Genomic DNA, 21105 nt, shown 5'->3' on the forward strand with positions numbered 1-21105 from the left:
ATGACCAGGGATGTTCTCTGTTTAGTGAGTCCTCCAGATCAGAGGCAGTAGGGATGACCAGGGATGTTCTCTGTTTAGTGAGTCCTCCAGATCAGAGGCAGTAGGGATGACCAGGGATGTTCTCTGTTTAGTGAGTCCTCCAGATCAGACGCAGTAGGGATGACCAGGGATGTTCTCTGTTTAGTGAGTCCTCCAGATCAGAGGCAGTAGGGATGACCAGGGATGTTCTCTGTTTAGTGAGTCCTCCAGATCAGAGGCAGTAGGGATGACCAGGGATGTTCTCTGTTTAGTGAGTCATCCAGATCAGAGGCAGTATGGATGACCAGGGATGTTCTCTGTTTAGTGAGTCATCCAGATCAGAGGCAGTAGGGATGACCAGGGATGTTCTCTGTTTAGTGAGTCCTCCAGATCAGAGGCAGTAGGGATGACCAGGGATGTTCTCTGTTTAGTGAGTCCTCCAGATCAGAGGCAGTAGGGATCACCAGGGATGTTCTCTGTTTAGTGAGTCCTCCAGATCAGAGGCAGTAGGGATGACCAGGGATGTTCTCTTGATAAGTGCCAGAATTGGACCAATTTCCTGTCTTGCTCAGCATTCCAAATGTAACAAGTACTTTTGAGTGTCAGGATGAATGTGTGGAGTAAAAAGTACCTTGTTATCATCAGGAATGTAGTGAAGTAAAAGGAAAAGTTGTCAAAAATATCAATAGTAAAGTAGAGTACAGATACCCCCCAAAATGACTTAAGTAGTACTTTCCAGTATTTTACTTTAAGTACTTTACAGAACGGGAGGTCACTGTGTTCTTGGGGACCTTCAATGCTGCAGAATATTTTTGGGTACCCTTCCCCAGATCTGTTAACTGTGGGACCTTATATAGATAGATGTGTGCCTTACCAAATTGTGTCCAATTAATTATGCAAGTTCAAATCCCCGAGCTGACAAGGGACAAATCTGTAGTTCTGCCCCTGAACAGGCAGTTAACCCACTGTTCCCCGGGTAGGCCGTCATTGAAAATAAGAATTTGTTCTTAACTGACTTGCCTGGTTAAATAAAGGTAAAACATATATACAGTGCCTTGCGAAAGTATTCGGCCCCCTTGAACTTTGCGACCTTTTGCCACATTTCAGGCTTCAAACATAAAGATATAAAACTGTATTTTTTTTGTGAAGAATCAACAACAAGTGGGACACAATCATGAAGTGGAACGACATTTATTGGATATTTCAAACTGTTTTAACAAATCAAAAACTGAAAAATTGGGCGTGCAAAATTATTCAGCCCCCTTAAGTTAATACTTTGTAGCGCCACCTTTTGCTGCGATTACAGCTGTAAGTCGCTTGGGGTATGTCTCTATCAGTTTTGCACATCGAGAGACTGAAATTTGTTCCCATTCCTCCTTGCAAAACAGCTCAATCTCAGTGAGGTTGGATGGAGAGCATTTGTGAACAGCAGTTTTCAGTTCTTTCCACAGATTCTCGATTGGATTCAGGTCTGGACTTTGACTTGGCCATTCTAACACCTGGATATGTTTATTTTTGAACCATTCCATTGTAGATTTTGCTTTATGTTTTGGATCATTGTCTTGTTGGAAGACAAATCTCCGTCCCAGTCTCAGGTCTTTTGCAGACTCCATCAGGTTTTCTTCCAGAATGGTCCTGTATTTGGCTCCATCCATCTTCCCATCAATTTTAATCATCTTCCCTGTCCCTGCTGAAGAAAAGCAGGCCCAAACCATGATGCTGCCACCACCATGTTTGACAGTGGGGATGGTGTGTTCAGAGCGATGAGCTGTGTTGCTTTCACGCCAAACATAACGTTTTGCATTGTTGCCAAAAAGTTCAATTTTGGTTTCATCTGACCAGAGCACCTTCTTCCACATGTTTGGTGTGTCTCCCAGGTGGCTTGTGGCAAACTTTAAACAACACTTTTTCTGGATATCTTTAAGAAATGGCTTTCTTCTTGCCACTCTTCAATAAAGGCCAGATTTGTGCAATATATGACCGATTGTTGTCCTATGGACAGAGTCTCCCACCTCAGCTGTAGATCTCTGCAGTTCATCCAGAGTGATCATGGGCCTCTTGGCTGCATCTCTGATCAGTCTTCTCCTTGTATGAGCTGAAAGTTTAGAGGGACGGCCAGGTCTTGGTAGATTTGCAGTGGTCTGATACTCCTTCCATTTCAATATTATCGCTTGCACAGTGCTCCTTGGGATGTTTAAAGCTTGGGAAATCTTTTTGTATCCAAATCCGGCTTTTAACTTCTTCACAACAGTATCTCGGACCTGCCTGGTGTGTTCCTTGTTCTTCATGATGCTCTCTGCGCTTTTAACGGACCTCTGAGACTATCACAGTGCAGGTGCATTTATACGGAGACTTGATTACACACAGGTGGATTGTATTTATCATCATTAGTCATTTAGGTCAACATTGGATCATTCAGAGATCCTCACTGAACTTCTGGAGAGAGTTTGCTGCACTGAAAGTAAAGGGGCTGAATAATTTTGCACGCCCAATTTTTCAGTTTTTGATTTGTTAAAAAAGTTTGAAATATCCAATAAATGTCGTTCCACTTCATGATTGTGTCCCACTTGTTGTTGATTCTTCACACAAAAATACAGTTTTATATCTTTGTTTGAAGCCTGAAATGTGGCAAAAGGTCGCAAAGTTCAAGGGGGCCGAATACTTTCGCAAGGCACTGTATATATGTCATTATGGGGTATTGAGTCATTATGTCATTATGGGGTATTGAGTCATTATGTCATTATGGGGGTTTGAGTCATTATGTCATTATGGGGTATTGTGTCATTATGGGGTATTGAGTAATTTTATTTTACTAGGCAAGTCAGTTAAGAACAAATTCTTATTTTCAATGACGGCCTAGGAAAAGTGGGTTAACTGCCTGTTCAGGGGCAGAACGACAGATTTTGTACCTTGTCAGCTCGGGGATTTGAACTTGCAACCTTTCGTTACTAGTCCAATGCTCTAACCACTAGGCTACCTTGCCCGTCATTGTGGGGTATTATGTCATTATGGGGTATTGAGTCATTATGGGGTATTGAGTCATTATGTCATTATGGGGTATTGAGTCATTATGGGGTATTGAGTCATTATGTCATTATGGGGTATTGAGTCATTATGTCATTATGGGGTATTATGTCATTATGAGGTATTGTGTCATTATGTCATTATGGGGTATTGTGTCATTATGGGGTATTGTGTCATTATGTCATTATGGGGTATTGTGTCATTATGTCATTATGGGGTCTTGAGGTACTATGGGGTATTGAGTCATTATGTCATTATGGGGTATTGAGTCATTATGGGGTATTGAGTCATTCTGTCATTATGGGGTATTGAGTCATTATGTCATTATGGGGTTTTGAGTCATTGTGTCATTATGGGGTATTATGTCATTATGAGGTATTGTGTCATTATGTCATTATGGGGTATTGTATCATTATGGGGTATTGAGTCATTATGTCATTATGGGTTATTGTGTCATTATGGGGTATTGTGTCATCATGGGGTATTGTGTCATGGTGGGGCCCTGAGTCATTATGTAATTATAGGGTATTGTGTCATTATGGGGTATTGTGTCATTATGGGGTATTGAGTCATTATGTCATTATGTGGTATTGTGTGATTATGGGGTATTGAGTCATTATGTCATTATGGGGTATTGTGTCGTTATGGGGTATTGTGTCATCATGGGGTATTGTGTCATTATGTCATTATGGGGTATTGTGTCAATATGTTATTATGGGGTATTGAGTCATTATGTCATTATGGGGTATTGTGTCATTATGGGGTATTGTGTCATCATGGGGTATTGTGTCATTATGTCATTATGGGGTATTGTGTCATTATGGGGTATTGTGTCATTATGGGGTATTGTGTCATTATGTCATTATGGGGTATTGTGTCATTATGGGGTATTGTGTCATTATGTGGTATTCTGTCATTATGGGGTATCGTGTCATTATGGGGTATTGTGTCATTATGTCATTATGGGGCATTGTGTCATTATGTCATTATGGGGTATTGTGTCATTATGGGGTATTCTGTCATTATGGGGTATTGTGTCATTATGGGGTATCGTGTCATTATGTCATTATGGGGTATTGTGTCATTCTGTCATTATGGGGTATTCTGTCATTATGGGGTATCGTGTCATTATGGGGTATTGTGTCATTATGTCATTATGGGGTATTGTGTCATTATGTCATTATGGGGTATTGTGTCATTATGGGGTATCGTGTCATCATGGGGTATCGTGTCATTATGGGGTATCGTGTCATTATGGGGTATTGTATCATTGTGGGGTTTTGAGTCATTATGTCGTTATGGGGTATTGAGTCGTTATGTCATTTTGGGTTATTGTGTGTAGATTGATTAGGACATTGTTTTATTCAATCATTTTTAGAGAAAGGCTGTAACGTAACAAAGTGTGGAAAAAGTGAAGTGGTCTGAATACTTTCCCAATTCATTGTATGTTGTAAATAAATGGCCAACATATCAATGCCTATAGGCCACCAAACAGAAACACCCTTGGCAGTTTTCAGAACACAGGACCATTCCAGAAACATCCTCTCTCCCCTTAGCCTCTAGCTAGACCTTATCCCCCTAACTAGCCTATAGTAGCCAGAGATTTCTAGATCTCAGAGGATACAGTCAGCTACAAATAGGACCATGCTACAGGTCAACCGTATTGTGGAAGTGTCATCTGTTGTTGTTCTGTCTTTGTTGCTACACTGTTGTTGCTCTGAAATGTAGATTCACCTCCTGAATGGTAGACAACCATGCAAAGGCCAAAGAGTAGGACATCTTGGCATTAAAAGCATAGTCTGTTTTTATACGTTGATATACATATAGGCTACTGAAAAACGTTCTAATATTGCATACAAACCGACTAAATAGGACAGGACCCAGCCAGGGAGGGAGAGAGGCCCAGATTCAGGACAAGGCAGGGGTGACCCTGTAGATGCCAGTCTGAAAGTAGGGCTACAGGAGTATAGCTGTCCTCAGCCATGACACTGAGAGGGAGACGTGGAGGAGACAGAGAGAACGAGAGAGGAAAGAGCTACAAACCAGAATGAGGTAGATGGAGAGAAAGGGGAATGGTTGGATGGAATATAAAGATGGAGAGAAAGGGGAATGGCTGAATGGAATATAAAGATGGTGAGAAAGGGGAATGGTTGAATGGAATATAAAGATGGAGAGAAAGGGGAATGGCTGAATGGAATATAAAGATGGAGAGAAAGGGGAATGGCTGAATGGAATATAAAGATGGTGAGAAAGGGGAATGGTTGAATGGAATATAAAGATGGAGAGAAAGGGGAATGGCTGAATGGAATATAAAGATGGAGAGAAAGGGGAATGGTTGAATGGAATATAAAGATGGAGAGAAAGGGGAATGGCTGAAATGGAATATAAAGATGGAGAGAAAGGGGAATGGCTGAATGGAATATAAAGATGGTGAGAAAGGGGAATGGCTGAATGGAATATAAAGATGGAGAGAAAGGGGAATGGCTGAAATGGAATATAAAGATGGAGAGAAAGGGGAATGGCTGAATGGAATATAAAGATGGTGAGAAAGGGGAATGGCTGAATGGAATATAAAGACGAACTAGAACAAGTTCATGAATTAAGTGAACTCTAGTTCTGAAGGTTGGAGTGGCTCAGGGGACCAAGGTCCTCATTTTGATTGGCTGTTGCATAAAACAATTGACACCAAGTTGCAGGTGTGTTGCTAGTTGTAGAGATGAGTTATAATTCTATCTTTCTTTCTTTCTTTCTTTCCAGGTTCCAGTCTGCTCTACCACTAGTCCTTCTCTCAACCCCCAACCCCTTCATAAGCGAGACAAGAGAGAAGAGTGGAGTCACCAAGGACACAGGGAGAACGCTGGAGGCAGCCCTCATCCCTCAGAGTGGGAGAACAAAATACTAGAAAAAGAACTGAGTCAGTTGTTTCTGAGATGTTGCTGACTGGTCCCTGGTTAAAACCTTGACCCCTGACCCTACTGGTTAGCTAATGAAGTCTGTGTTTAAGACTTGTGTCTAAGAACTCTTGAAAGAAGAAGGAAGGACCAGCGCTTGGTGACTGGCTGGTATAAATAAGCAGAAACACTTGCTGCTCCGAGAGAGAGAGAGAGAGAGAGAGAGAGAGAGAGAGAGTGTAAGTCTGGACTCGTGTGTTCCAGATGAGTGGGTGAAACCTCTCCAGAGAAGGAAATAGAGACTACAGAGAGAGAAGAGGACCAAACCAGTCTGTCAGAATGTCTACCACCGCCACCATGGGAGAGATGGCTAACAGTGCTGTTGAGTTCTACCCTAAAGGCCGGAGCCGAGGTGGAGGTGGAGGTGGGAAGGGGGAGGGTAACAATGCTGTAGAGGGAGATTTTGGGGTGACGGTGGAGGAGCTCAGGGATCTGATGGAGCTCCGGGGAGGGGAGGCCATTCAGAAGATACAGGAGGCATACGGAGACTCAGAGGGCCTGGCCACTAAACTGCTCACCAACACTATTGACGGTAAGGTAGTAGGGAGGGTGTGTGTGTCTGTGGCTACGTGTGTGTGTGTGTCTGTGTGTGTGTGTTTCTGTGTTGTTTGGCCTGTGGGATTGATCTCAGGCCAGCTGACAGTATCAGATGATCAACACTGAACAACCTTACTCTAGCAGAACAACATGACAGACACACATACACACTCTGTCAGTCAATTTCATTGATTTGAGTATTTCAGGCAGAGGCCGATCCTACCTGTCGAATCGGATCCAACTACAAGCATTTTTGGCCTGTCGAATCAGGTCCAACTACAAGTATATTTGTCCAGAGGCCAAAAGGAATATTAGGTACATTGGAATATTAGGTACATTGTCATTGAGGAATTCAGTGAGGTAGTCAGTAGGTAGTCAGTGAGGTAGTCAGCAGGGTAGTCAGTGGGGCAGTCAGTGGTAAGTGAGGTAGTCAGCAGGGTAGTCAGTTGGTAGTCAGTGAGGTAGTCAGTAGGGTAGTTGGTGAGGTAGTCAGCAGGGTAGTCAGTAGGTAGTAAGTGAGGTAGTCAGTAGGTAGTCGGTATGGCAGTCAGTGGTAAGTGAGGTAGTCAGTAGGGTAGTCAGTAGGGTAGTCAGTTGGTAGTCAGTGAGGTAGTCAGCAGGGTAGTCGGTGGGCAGTCAGTGATAAGTTAGGTAATCAGCAGGGTAGTCAGTTGGTAAGTGAGGTAGTCAGTAGGGTAGTCTGTAGGTAGTCAGTGAGGTAGTCAGCAGGGTAGTCAGTAGGTAGTCAGTGAGGTAGTCAGCAGGGTAATCAATGAGGTAGTCAGCAGGGTAGTCAGTAGGTAGTCAGCAGGGTAATCAGTGGGGCAGTCAGTGGTAAGTGAGGTAGTCAGCAGGGTAGTCAGTAGGTAGTCAGTAGGTAGTCAGCAGGGTAGTCAGTGGGGCAGTCAGTGGTAAGTGAGGTAGTCAGTAGGGTAGTCAGTAGGGTTGTCAGTGGGTAGTCAGTGAGGTAGTCAGCAGGGTAGTCAGTGGGGCAGTCAGTGGTAAGTGAGGTAGTCAGCAGGGTAGTCAGTAGGTAGTCCGCAGGGTAGTCAGTAGGTAGTCAGCAGGGTAGTCAGTGGGGCAGTCAGTGGTAAGTGAGGTAGTCAGCAGTGTAGTCAGCGGGGCAGTCAGCGGTAAGTGAGGTAGTCAGTAGGGTAGTCAGTAGGGTAGTCAGTGGGTAGTCAGTGAGGTAGTCAGCAGGGTAGTCAGTAGGTAGTCAGTGAGGTAGTCAGCAGGGTGGTCAGTGGGGCAGTCAGTGGTAAGTGAGGTAGTCAGTAGGGTAGTCAGTGAGGTAGTCAGCAGGGTAGTCAGTGAGGCAGTCAGTGAGGTAGTCAGTAGGGTAGTCAGTAGGGTAGTCAGCAGGGTAGTCAGTAAGGTTGTCAGTCGGGTAGTCAGTGAGACATGATGATTGATGATTGGCTGCTGTTACGTAAAAATGATCTAGCTTTTGTCCATAATAATCATGTAGGCTATACCCTCACTATATCTGCCAGCTGTTGGCTAGAGAGCATGTTCCAAAGCCAGGCTGGGTTCATTTTAGTGACAGAACCATCAGTAGAGTTGAAAATGCGATGGAAACACATTTAACTCGTATTTTTTATTTGGTACATGAGAATTGAAACTAAAGGTATTTTCATGTGTACTACGTCATTACACAAAGCCTTTTATCCCCAACAAGTCAGTTTGATGGAAACATCTATGTTGGGAAAATGTGGATTTTAGGATATCTCCTATTGGATGGAATTCTAGCTAGTGAGAGAGTTGGTAAACTAGTTTGTGAATGAGTTATTCGAGATTCCCAGTGAAATAGCCTTTTATTAAATAGTTTGGTAGAGGTAAACTTCAAGACATTGTTTGGCCAACAGTTTGAAGAGTTGATACGCAGAACTAACACCTCTTTACCACAGCATCCAGGAACAGGATCCGTTTAACCTTGGGAACTGCAATACCAATATTTAATTACACACATACTCACTACTGCAGTTTGACACCATTACAGAGATCTAAGAGAAAGAAAGGAGGAGGGAGGAAGTAAAGAGAGGAAGAGACAGTGGGAGAGGGAGAGAGGGAGAGGGGGAGGAGTGCTAGAATAGCTTGCCGCATTGTCAAGGACATATCAAGGGGAGATTGAGAGAGAAAGGGAGGAACAAAAAAGGGGGAGTGCAGTAGAGGGAGGAAGGTAGAAAGAGGGTGTGAGGAAGAGAGGCAGAAATAAATGGGGTAAAAAGAGAGGGAAGAAGGGACGAAGAGAATATTTACAAAGTAATGATCACTCAACAAATGATTGTTCAACTCCTTCTCTCTCATATGTGATTTTGGTAGTTTCATTACACCTATGTTACATCCAGAGTTGGGCTATTGGAACAGATATTTACAGTGCATTCGGAAAGTATTCAGACCACTTGACTTTTTCCACATGTTGTTACGTTACATCCTTATTCTAAAATGGATTACAGTTCCCCCCCTCATCCATCTACACACAAAACCTTATAATGACAAAGAAAAACTTTTTTTTAGACATTTTTGCAAATGTATTAAAAATGAAAAGATTAAATATTACATTTACTTAAATATTCAGGCCCTTTACTCAGTACATTGTTGAAGCACCTTTGGTAGGGATTACAGCCTTGAGTCTTCTTGGGTATGACTCTACAAGCTTGGCACACCTGTATTTGGGGAGTTTCTCATTGGATGGGGAGCGTCGCTGCACAGCTATTTTCAGGTCCCGCCAGATATGTTCGATCGGATTCAAGTCCGGGTTCTGGCTGGGCCACTGAAGGACATTCGGAGACTTGTCCCGAAGCCACTCCTGTGTTGTCTTGGCTGTGTGCGTAGGGCCATTGTCCTGATGGAAGGTGAACCTTCGCCCCAGTCTGAGGTCCTGAGCGCTCTGGAGCAGGTTTTCATTAAGGATCTCTCTGCACTTTGCTCCGTTCATCTTTCCCTGGATCCTGACTAGTCTCCCAGTCCCTGCTGCTGAAAAACATCCCCACAGAATGATGCTGCCACCAGAATGCTTCACAGTAGGGACGGTGCAAGACGCGACACTTGGCATTCAGTCAAAATAATTCAATCTTTGTTTCATCAGACCATAAAATCTTGTTCCTCATGGTCTGAGAGTCCTTTAAGTTCCTTTTGGCAAACTCCAAGTGAGCTTTCATGTGTATTTTACTGAGTAGTGGCTTCTGTCTGGCCACTCTACCATAAAGGCCTGATTGGTGGAGTGCTGCAGAGATGGTTGTCCTTCTGGAAGGTCAGAGTGACCACCGATTGCTCAGTCAAACTTCTTCCATTTAAGAATGATGGAGGTCACTGTGTTCTTGGAGATCTTCAATGCTGCAGAAATGTTTTGGTACCCTTCCCCAGATCTGTGCCTCGACACAATCCCGTCTTGGACCTCTATGGACAATTCCTTTGACCTCATGGCTTGGTTTTTGCTCTGATACGCTCTGTCAACTGTGTGTGCCTTTCCAAACAGGTGTGTGCCTTTCCAAATCATGTCCAATCAATTTAATTTACTGCAGGTGAACTCCAATCAAGTTGTATGAACACCACAAGGATGATCAATGGAAACAGGATGCACCTGAGCTCAATTTCGAGTCTCACAGCAAAGGGTCTGAATACTTATGTAAATAAGGTATTTCTGTTTTTATATCTTTAATACATTTGCAAACATTTCTAAAAAAACATGGTTGGATAAGAGCCTATCAGAAGTCTGGTGGTACTATGGTGGGATAAGAGCCTATCAGAAGTCTGGTGGCACTATGGTTGGATAAGAGCCTATCAGAAGTCTGGTGGCACTATGGTTGGATAAGAGCCTATCAGAAGTCTGTTGGCACTACGGTTGGATAAGAGCCTATCAGAAGTCTGGTGGCACTATGGTTGGATAAGAGTGTCTGCTAAATTAACTAAATATAAATGTATAGGACCAGTCAGAAGTTTGGACACACCTACTCACTCCAAGGTTTTTATTTTTTATGATTTTCTACATTGTAGAATAACAGTGAAGACATCCAAACTATAAAACAACACATTTTGGAATCATGTAGTAACCAAAAAAAGTGGTAAACAAATCAAAATATATTTTATATTTCAGATTCTTCAAAGTAGCAACCCTTTGCCTTGATGACAGCTTTCTCTTGAAGAAAAACCCTTGAATGATTAGGTGTGTCCACACTTTTGACTGGTACTGTACATGTGTGCGTGTGTGTTGCAGGTCTGTCAGGTGACCAGGCAGACCTGGATCGTCGTAGCAAGTCATTCGGTCAGAACTTCATCCCTCCTAAACAGCCCAAGACCTTTCTGGAGCTGGTCTGGGAAGCTCTTCAAGTATGTTGAATGATCGATTGATATTCATGTTTTGATATACACTGTATATATTGATATAGACAGGTCAAATAATGTAAACACTTGAGTAAATTATTAGATAGAAAGTGTACTGAAAGCAGGTGCTTCCACACAGGTGTCGTTCCTGAATGGTTTCGCATTCCTCCAAGAGAGTTCTAGACATTTGTAGAATCTATGCCAAGGTGCATCAAAGCTGTTCTGGTGGCTCGTGGTGGCCCAACAAACGGGGCGGCAGGGTAGCCTAGTGGTAGCCTAGTGGTTAGAGCGTTGGACTAGTAACCGGAAGGTTGCAAGTTCAAACCCCCGAGCTGACATGGTACAAATCTGTCGTTCTGCCCCTGAACAGGCAGTTAACCCACTGTTCCCAGGCCGTCATTGAAAATAAGAATTTGTTCTTAACTGACTTGCCTGGTTAAATAAAGGTAAAAAAAAAAAAAAAAAAAAAAAAAAAACAATTATAACACTTTTTGGCAGTTACATGTAGATTGATATATAGATTGATTCATATATATATTGATATATAGATTGATTGATATATATATATTGATATTTAGATTGATTGATATATATATATTGATATATAGATTGATTAATATATATAGATTGATATATAGATTGATTCATATATATATATATATATATATATATATATATATTGATATATAGATTGATTCATATATATATATTGATATATAGATGGATTCATATATATATATTGATATATAGATTGATTCATATATATATACATATATGGATATATAGATTGATTTATATATATATATATATATTGATATATAGATTGATTGATATATATATATTGATATATAGATTGATTGATATATATATATATTGATATATAGATTGATTGATATATATATATTGATATATAGATTGATTGATATATATATATTGATAATAGATTGATTGATATATATATATTGATATATAGATTGATTGATATATATATATTGATATATAGATTGATTGATATATATATATTGATATATAGATTGATTGATATATATATATTGATATATAGATTGATTGATTGCTTTACAGGACGTCACCCTTATCATCCTAGAGGTGGCAGCTATCATCTCCCTGGGCCTGTCCTTCTACCAACCCCCCGGAGATGACACTGAGGGTATGACCTGGGATGGATGTCTGTCTGGATGGTTGACTGCTTGGCTGACAGACAGACACATTCCCCTCCATATTTATTTGGACAGTGAAGCTAAAATCGCTCTATACTACAGCTTTTTGGATTTGAGATATAATGTTTTATATGAGGCGACAGTACAGAATGTCACCTTTTATTTGAGGGTATTTTCATGTATCTAGTCTTGGTTGTGTTTCGGATTGTGTTGTATCCAATAGACATGAATGTTAAAAAATGAATTGTGTTCTTCTGGAGTCACTGTTAGGGCTCTATGTTAGGCTGGCGCTAAGGAGGCGCAAGTGTCAAATGCACATTAGTTTGACATTTTGTCATGTAAAAACTGTCGCACTGGCATTTTCCAGCCCTAACGCCAGGTTCGGAAATGTACATGTCTGTGACGGATGGCAATAGTTGAGACGTGTCCCTAAAAACGAGCAGAAAAGTGATAATTTCATGCAGCGCCAATGGGACGTTTTAAGACCCACAAAAAGCAGGTTTTAACGGTAACACAGTTGATAATGGCGTGGATGTTGAAAGCGGAAGCGTTGAGAGATGTGCCTTTTGTGCCGGTGAATCTCGTATTTAGTTTCATTTAGTTTGATTAAAAACCAAGCATAGCCCCCCCTCCCGTGTATCAAGGCTGGTTTAGCAGCATCGCGTTGGTGCGTCTTTTTATCCTGGCCATTAGCCAAATAGCCTATGGATAAAGGCCTATTAAATGGTTACTGAGAGTGCTTTAAAAATATTTTTAGAGGTTTTAGATTTTCCGTGCTTTTTTCATTATTCACATACATGCATTTCGCTTGTTCGAGTACGCTATCCGTCCTCATTATCAAAGATCGCCCCTCGTCCGATTACTAAAAACACTCTGCTCCAAACTATTCAGTCATATAATGCCATATTAATGGCAGATTTCTTTGAGAATCTGCGTCGCACACAGGCAACGATATAGTTGACAGGAGCATGGTGTTTTGTATGAACGTGTGAATGTTCTACGTAAATTACATTTAAGCCTACCTGTGCACAGGGTGTCATGGAACGAGAGAAGAGATTTATGATATCATGCTTCTGACCCGATCCTATTTAGAAATATTGATTGATTGTTTTTCATTTAATTAGATTTAAATCCAAAGTTATTGTTAAGATCCACCATCCATGTGTTTAAGGTGAGAACGTACATTGTTTGAATTCAATTTCGCCTGCTATTTCTGGAGAAGTGCAAATAGAATCTGTAAACTGGTTCCATGATGTTTATAAAACATTATATTTGCCAGCAGTATAACGGTGAGTGGACATGACACCTTTCTCTGTAGCAGTATAACGGTGAGTGGACATGACACCTTTCTCTGTAGCAGTATAACGGTGAGTGGACATGACACCTTTCTCTGTAGCAGTATAACGGTGAGTGGACATGACACCTTTCTCTGTAGCAGTATAACGGTGAGTGGACATGACACCTTTCTCTGTAGCAGTATAACGGTGAGTGGACATGACACCTTTCTCTGTAGCAGTATAACGGTGAGTGGACATGACACCTTTCTCTGTAGCAGTATAACGGTGAGTGGACATGACACCTTTCTCTGTAGCAGTATAACGGTGAGTGGACATGACACCTTTCTCTGTAGCAGTATAACGGTGAGTGGACATGACACCTTTCTCTGTAGCAGTATAACGGTGAGTGGACATGACACCTTTCTCTGTAGCAGTATAACGGTGAGTGGACATGACACATTTCTCTGTAGCAGTATAACGGTGAGTGGAGCCTTTTCTCTGTAGCAGTATAACGGTGAGTGGAGCCTTTTCTCTGTAGCAGTATAACGGTGAGTGGAGCTTTTTCTCTGTATAATGAATCTTTATCCAGCTCCTGTAAAAAGGTTGCATGTGTGAAAAACCCTCCATAGTCTAAGTTGTTTGTATTATACGGGGAACAATTATGGTGTAGCTGTATTGGGACATTTAGCCTATTTAAAACAATTTGTTGCTTAGTTTTTATTAGAATTTAATTAGAATTATACAGTGTCTTTTGGGGCCTTCTCAATAGCCTATTGAATTTAATGTTGCTTATTGACTACTTTTGGCATGTTCACGGACTGCAATTTACAGTAGGCCTGGCCCCTATGCTATAGCCTATATTTAACAATGCATTTCCATATTGAAGCAATGCAATTACAACAATGTGGACTACAAACGTGTTCAAAATATTTAGCAAATACTGAATGCTGCAGGCTATTTAACGAAAAACCCCAAACCTATAACGCGACAGCAGCGCAAAGATTTACCATTTAAAAAGGTTTATTCAAATAGAGCCATTAAAGTGAATGCTGCTATTATTATGGATAATCATGAATGAATCGTGAATAATAGGGACAAATATCATACCCCCAAGACATGCTAACCTCTCACCATTACAATAACAGGAGAGGTTAGCATTTTATATCATACCCCCAAGACATGCTAACCTCCCACCATTACAATAACAGGAGAGGTTAGCATTTTATATCATACCCCCAAGACATGCTAACCTCTCACCATTACAATAACAGGAGAGGTTAGCATTTTATATCATACCCCCAAAACATGCTAACCTCCCACCATTACAATAACAGGAGAGGTTAGCATTTTATATCATACCTCAAGACATGATAACCTCTCACCATTACAATAACAGGAGAGGTTAGCATTTTATATCATACCCCCAAGACATGCTAACCTCTCACCATTACAATAACAGGAGAGGTTAGCATTTTATATCATACCCCCAAAGACATGCTAACCTCTCACCATTACAATAACAGGAGAGGTTAGCATTTTATATCATACCCCCAAGACATGCTAACCTCTCACCATTACAATAACAGGAGAGGTTAGCATTTTATATCATACCTCAAGACATGCTAACCTCTCACCATTACAATAACAGGAGAGGTTAGCATTTTATATCATACCCCCAAGACATGCTAACCTCTCACCATTACAATAACAGGAGAGGTTAGCATTTTATATCATACCTCAAGACATGATAACCTCTCACCATTACAATAACAGGAGAGGTTAGCATTTTATATCATACCCCCAAAGACATGCTAACCTCTCACCATTACAATAACAGGAGAGGTTAGCATTTTATATCATACCCCCAAAGACATGCTAACCTCTCACCATTACAATAACAGGGGAGGTTAGCATTTTATATCATACCTCAAGACATGATAACCTCTCACCATTACAATAACAGTAGAGGTTAGCATTTTATATCATACCCCCAAGACATGCTAACCTCTCACCATTACAATAACAGGAGAGGTTAGCATTTTATATCATACCCCCAAGACATGCTAACCTCCCACCATTACAATAACAGGGGAGGTTACCATGTCTTGGGGGGGTATGATATTTTTGCCTCAGTTACTTTCTCACTAATAATTATTCACAATTTATTCATGATTATCTGTAATAAATGGTAGCATTCACATTAATGTAGAAGTGTTTAGAAACATATTTCCCCTTATTTACAATAAAAGTGACTCCAAAATTACACAACACTATTTACCATTACTTTCTATTAATCTACAAAATAATCTGAAACACAAACAAAAATATCAGAAAATGCATCCAACATAGTTGTAGTCACGAGCTTGATGTAGTCATTGATGTAGTCATTGATGTAGTCATTGATGTAGTCATTGATGTAGTCATTGATGTAGTCATTGATGTAGTCATTGATGTAGTCATTGATGTAGTCATTGATGTAGTCATTGCGTGCTGTGAATATGGGACCAAAATACAAAAACGTTCTTTGAGAATGTTTGGTAGGGTAGAAAAATAATCCTGCAGGAACAGGATACGTGAATTTTATCTGGATTATAATTAATGGACATTTTTGGAGGGGTTTATACATTTTGTTCATAAGGGAAAATCAAGTCTGAAAATATAAAGTGGAAGTTACAAACTTCAGAAGCCTTTTTTGCATCTCAAATACACGTTTTTAATTTACTGCATTGCAGGAAAGATGTCCTACAACAAGATCCTACATCTTCATGACACCTTCAAATGGGGGGATTAGACACATAAAAATGCTTTCATTTCTAAATGGTCAAATGGATATGTAGGAAAATACCCTCAAATAAAAGATGATCTGAGCTCTTGCTTCATATAAAACAAATCCAAAATGCTGGAGTAAAGAGCCAAATGAAACATTTTAGCTAGACTGCAAATAAAATACATAGGGGAGGGTTGATAGACAGCAAGCTAGATACAGCGCCTTCAGAAAGGATTCAGACCCATTGACTTCTTCCACATTTTATTACATTACAGCCTTATACTAAAATTGATTAAATTGTTTTTTCAATCTCCACACAGTACCCAATAATAACAAAGCAAAAAACAGTTTTTTTGGCAGCGATTACAGCCTCGAGTCTTCTTTGGTATTACGCTACAGCCTCGAGTCTTCTTGGGTATGATGCTACAGCCTCTAGTCTTCTTGGGTATGACGCTACAGCCTCGAGTCTTCTTGGGTATGACGCTACAGCCTCGAGTCTTCTTGGGTATGATGCTACAGCCTCTAGTCTTCTTGGGTATGACGCTACAGCCTCGAGTCTTCTTGGGTATGACGCTACAGCCTTGAGTCTTCTTGGGTATGAAGCTACAGCCTCGAGTCTTCTTGGGTATGACGCTACAGCCTCGAGTCTTCTTGGGTATGACGCTACAGCCTCGAGTCTTCTTGGGTATGAAGCTACAGCCTCGAGTCTTCTTGGGTATGATGCTACAGCCTCGAGTCTTCTTGGGTATGACGCTACAGCCTCGAGTTTTCTTGGGTATTACACTACAGCCTCGAGTCTTCTTGGGTATTATGCTACAGCCTCGAGTCTTCTTGGGTATTACGCTACAGCCTCGAGTCTTCTTGGGTATGACGCTACAGCCTCGAGTCTTCTTGGGTATGATGCTACAGCCTCGAGTCTTCTTGGGTATGACGCTACAGCCTCGAGTTTTCTTGGGTATTACACTACAGCCTCGAGTCTTCTTGGGTATTATGCTACAGCCTCGAGTCTTCTTGGGTATTACGCTACAGCCTCGAGTCTTCTTGGGTATGACGCTACAGCCTCGAGTCTTCTTGGGTATGACGCTACAGCCTCGAGTCTTCTTGGGTATGAAGCTACAGCCTTGAGTCTTCTTGGGTATGATGCTACAGCCTCGAGTCTTCTTGGGTATGACGCTACAGCCTCGAGTCTTCTTGGGTATTACACTACAGCCTCGAGTCTTCTTGGGTATTATGCTACAGCCTCGAGTCTTCTTGGGTATTACGCTACAGCCTCGAGTCTTCTTGGGTATGACGCTACAGCCTCGAGTCTTCTTGGGTATGACGCTACAGCCTCGAGTCTTCTTGGGTATGATGCTACAGCCTCGAGTCTTCTTGGGTATGAAGCTACAGCCTCGAGTCTTCTTGGGTATGATGCTACAGCCTCGAGTCTTCTTGGGTATGACGCTACAGCCTCGAGTCTTCTTGGGTATTACACTACAGCCTCGAGTCTTCTTGGGTATTATGCTACAGCCTCGAGTCTTCTTGGGTATTACGCTACAGCCTCGAGTCTTCTTGGGTATGACGCTACAGCCTCGAGTCTTCTTGGGTATGACGCTACAGCCTCGAGTCTTCTTGGGTATGACGCTACAGCCTCGAGTCTTCTTGGGTATGACGCTACAGTCTCAAGTCTTCTTGGGAATGACGCTACAAGCTTGGCACACCTGTATTTGTATGTGTTTCTCCCATTCTTCCTTGCAGATCTTCTCAAACTCTGTCAGGTTGGATGGGGAGCATTGCTGCACAGCTATTTTCAGGTCTCTCCAGAGATGTTTGATCAGGTTCAAGTCCGGGATCTGGCTGGGCCACTCAAGGACATTCAGAGACTTGTCCCGAAGCCCCTCCTGCGTTGACTTTGCTGTGTGCTTAGGGTTGCTGTCCTGTTGGAAGGTGAACCTTCGCCCCATTCTGAGGTCCTTCATCAATGATCTCTCTGTACTTTGCTCCGTTCATCTTTTCCTTAATACTGACTAGTCTCCCAGTCACTGCCGCTGAAAAACACCCCCACAGCATGATGCTGCCACCACCATGCTTCACCTTAGGGATGGTGCCAGGTTTCCTCCAGACGTGACGCTTGGCATTCAGGCCAAAGAGTTCAATTTAGTTTTATCAGAGCAGAGAATCTTGTTTCTCTTCTTGTTTCTTGAGTCTCATAGCAAAGGGTCTGAATACTTAATTATGTAAATAAGGTATTTCTGTTTTATATCTTTAATACATTTGCAAACATTTAAAAAAAACAGTTTTTGCTTTGTCATTTTCGAATTAGGCTGTAACCTAACAAAATGTGGAACAAGTCAAGGGGTCTGAATAATTTCTGAAGGCACTGTAGATGGATAACAGTGTGTTTTTCCCCAGCGTGTGGTAACGTGTCGGGAGGGGCAGAGGACGAGGGCGAGGCTGAAGCCGGGTGGATTGAGGGTGCCGCCATCTTGCTGTCCGTCGTCTGTGTGGTCCTGGTGACGGCCTTCAATGATTGGTCTAAAGAGAAACAGTTCCGTGGGCTACAGAGCAGGATAGAACAGGAGCAGCGCTTCGCTGTCGTACGGAAAGGAAACGTGATCCAGATACCTGTAGCTGACATGGTGGTGGGGGACATGGCTCAGGTCAAATACGGTAGGTAACCAGGACCATTTTTGTTTTATTGGACCTTTATTTATACAGGTTTTTGTCATTGAGATAACATCTCTTTTCCAAGCGAGACCTGGTCCAATAGCAGCAGGGGGAACAACGTTTCAGACAAAACAACGTACATACACGAACACAACATTAAACAAAACTATAAACACACATACAGTACAACGAAAACATTTGACGTTAAAAACACAAAACACAACAAAACAAATCCTTGACTGAAAAACCGCTGGCCTCAAGACAATTATACTCTTCTATGATATTTACATGAATCAAGTGTTTAAACTCCACCAACGAAACTAGGTTATCACATTTTCTAATGTTCAGGATAGAATTCCAGGACCACAGAACTAAGTAACTAAAACTATTTCTACCATGTCCTGTTCTAATTTTTGGTACTGTTAGAAGCAAATCAGAATGGGACCGTAATTGCTATTTATTTACCGACCTGACTAAAAAAGGACTGAGATAAAATGGCATTTTCCCCAGTATGGCCTTATAAACCAGTGTATACCAGTGTTTAAGCCTACCCAAGGTCAATGACGACCAGCCAATAGCGCTGTAGAGATCACAATGATGTGTTAGACGTTTCTGATTTGTAATGAACCTGAGGGCTGCGTGAGTGCTCTCAGGGTAGTGGTTGAGGCCTGCATGTATATAACATCACTAAAATCTAAAACTGCCAGTAATGTACATCGTACCAGCTCCTTCCTGGCCTCAAAAGAAAAACAAGCCTTATGCCGGTAATAAAAACCTATTCTCAGTTTGAGCTTCCTCATCAAGCTCTCTACATGCACAGTGAAACTCAGCATATCATCAACCCACACACCCAAATCTTTGTACACTTTAACTTGCTCTATAGTATGTCCAGACAATGTAGCAATGACATGATTAGTAACATGCCTGGCATTTGACAATACCATGCATTTGTTTTACCTGAATTTAGAACCAGCTTTAAATCATACAGATTCTGTTGTATGATGTTAAATGCGCTTTGGGAATTTTCAAAAGCTAAAGATAAACTACTACCACTTGAATAAAGAACAGTATCATCTGCATAAAAATGAACATCCGCTGTTTCAATAAGATCCCCAATGTTGTTGATATACAAAATGAACAACAGTGGGCCCAAAATAGAACCTTGCGGAACACCTGAGCACACCTCTATGGACTCAGATTTACAACCATCTGCCATTACACATTGTGTACGATTTGATAGGTAATTTATAAACCAATCTAGAGCATGACCTGTAATTCCACAACATTTTAACCTTTGCACTAACACAGCATGTTCCACCGTGTCAAAAGCCTTCGACAAATCAATAAAGCTACACAGTGTAACACAACTAACAATGATCTGAAGGTAGATAACACTGTAGGTAACCAGGACAACAATCTGAAGGTAGATAACACTGTAGGTAACCAGGACAATGATCTGAAGGTAGATAACACTGTAGGTAACCAGGACAACGATCTGAAGGTAAATAACACTGTAGGTAACCAGGACAATGATCTGAAGGTATATAACACTGTAGGTAACCAGGACAATGATCTGAAGGTAGATAACACTGTAGGTAACCAGGACAACGATCTGAAGGTAGATAACACTGTAGGTAACCAGGACAACGATCTGAAGGTAGATAACACTGTAGGTAACCAGGACAATGATCTGAAGGTAAACTCAGCAAAAAAAGAAACGTCCTCTCACAGTCAACTGCGTTTATTTTCAGCAAACTTAATATGTAAATATGTGTATGAACATAACAAGATTCAACAACTGAGACATAAACTGAACAAGTTCCACAGACATGTGACTAACAGACATGGAATAATGTGTCCCTGAACAAAGGGGGGTCAAAATCAAAAGTAACAGTCAGTATCTGGTGTGGCCACCAGCTGCATTAAGTATTGCAGTGCATCTCCTCCTCATGGACTGCACCAGATTTGCCAGTTATTGCTGTGAGATGTTACCCCACTCTTCCACCAAGGCACCTGCAAGTTCCCGGACATTTCTGGAGGGAATGGCCCTAGCCCTCACCCTCTGATCCAACAGGTCCCAGACGTGCTCAATGGGATTGAGATCCGGGCTCTTCACTGGCCATGGCAGAACACTGACATTCCTGTCTTGCAGGAAATCATGCACAGAATGAGCAGTATGGCTGGTGGCATTGTCATGCTGGAGGGTCATGTCAGGATGAGCCTGCAGGAAGGGTACCACATGAGGGAGGAGGAAGTCTTCCCTGTAACGCACAGCGTTGTTGAGATTGCCTGCAATGACAACAAGCTCAATCCGATGATGCTTTGACACACCGCCACAGACCATGACAGACCCTCCACCTCCAAATCGATCCCGCTCCAGAGTA

General features: G+C 41.7%; 1 protein-coding gene across 2 annotated transcripts in view; it reads left to right on the plus strand.

Moving 5' to 3' along the window:
- The window catches only part of LOC110515266 (plasma membrane calcium-transporting ATPase 3-like), a 174949-nt gene that overhangs the window by 12735 nt on the left and 141109 nt on the right, over positions 1-21105 (plus strand). For both annotated transcript variants that reach the window (XM_036947843.1, XM_036947844.1), the window contains exons 2-5: positions 5800-6525; positions 10747-10859; positions 11937-12021; positions 18467-18724. In XM_036947843.1, the coding sequence (XP_036803738.1) occupies positions 6273-6525; positions 10747-10859; positions 11937-12021; positions 18467-18724 (709 nt within the window). In that variant the 5' untranslated portion in view covers positions 5800-6272. The remainder of the gene's footprint in view (positions 1-5799; positions 6526-10746; positions 10860-11936; positions 12022-18466; positions 18725-21105) is intronic.

This window comes from Oncorhynchus mykiss, chromosome 16, assembly GCF_013265735.2.
Source record: "Oncorhynchus mykiss isolate Arlee chromosome 16, USDA_OmykA_1.1, whole genome shotgun sequence".
Taxonomy (NCBI): Eukaryota; Metazoa; Chordata; class Actinopteri; order Salmoniformes; family Salmonidae; genus Oncorhynchus; species Oncorhynchus mykiss.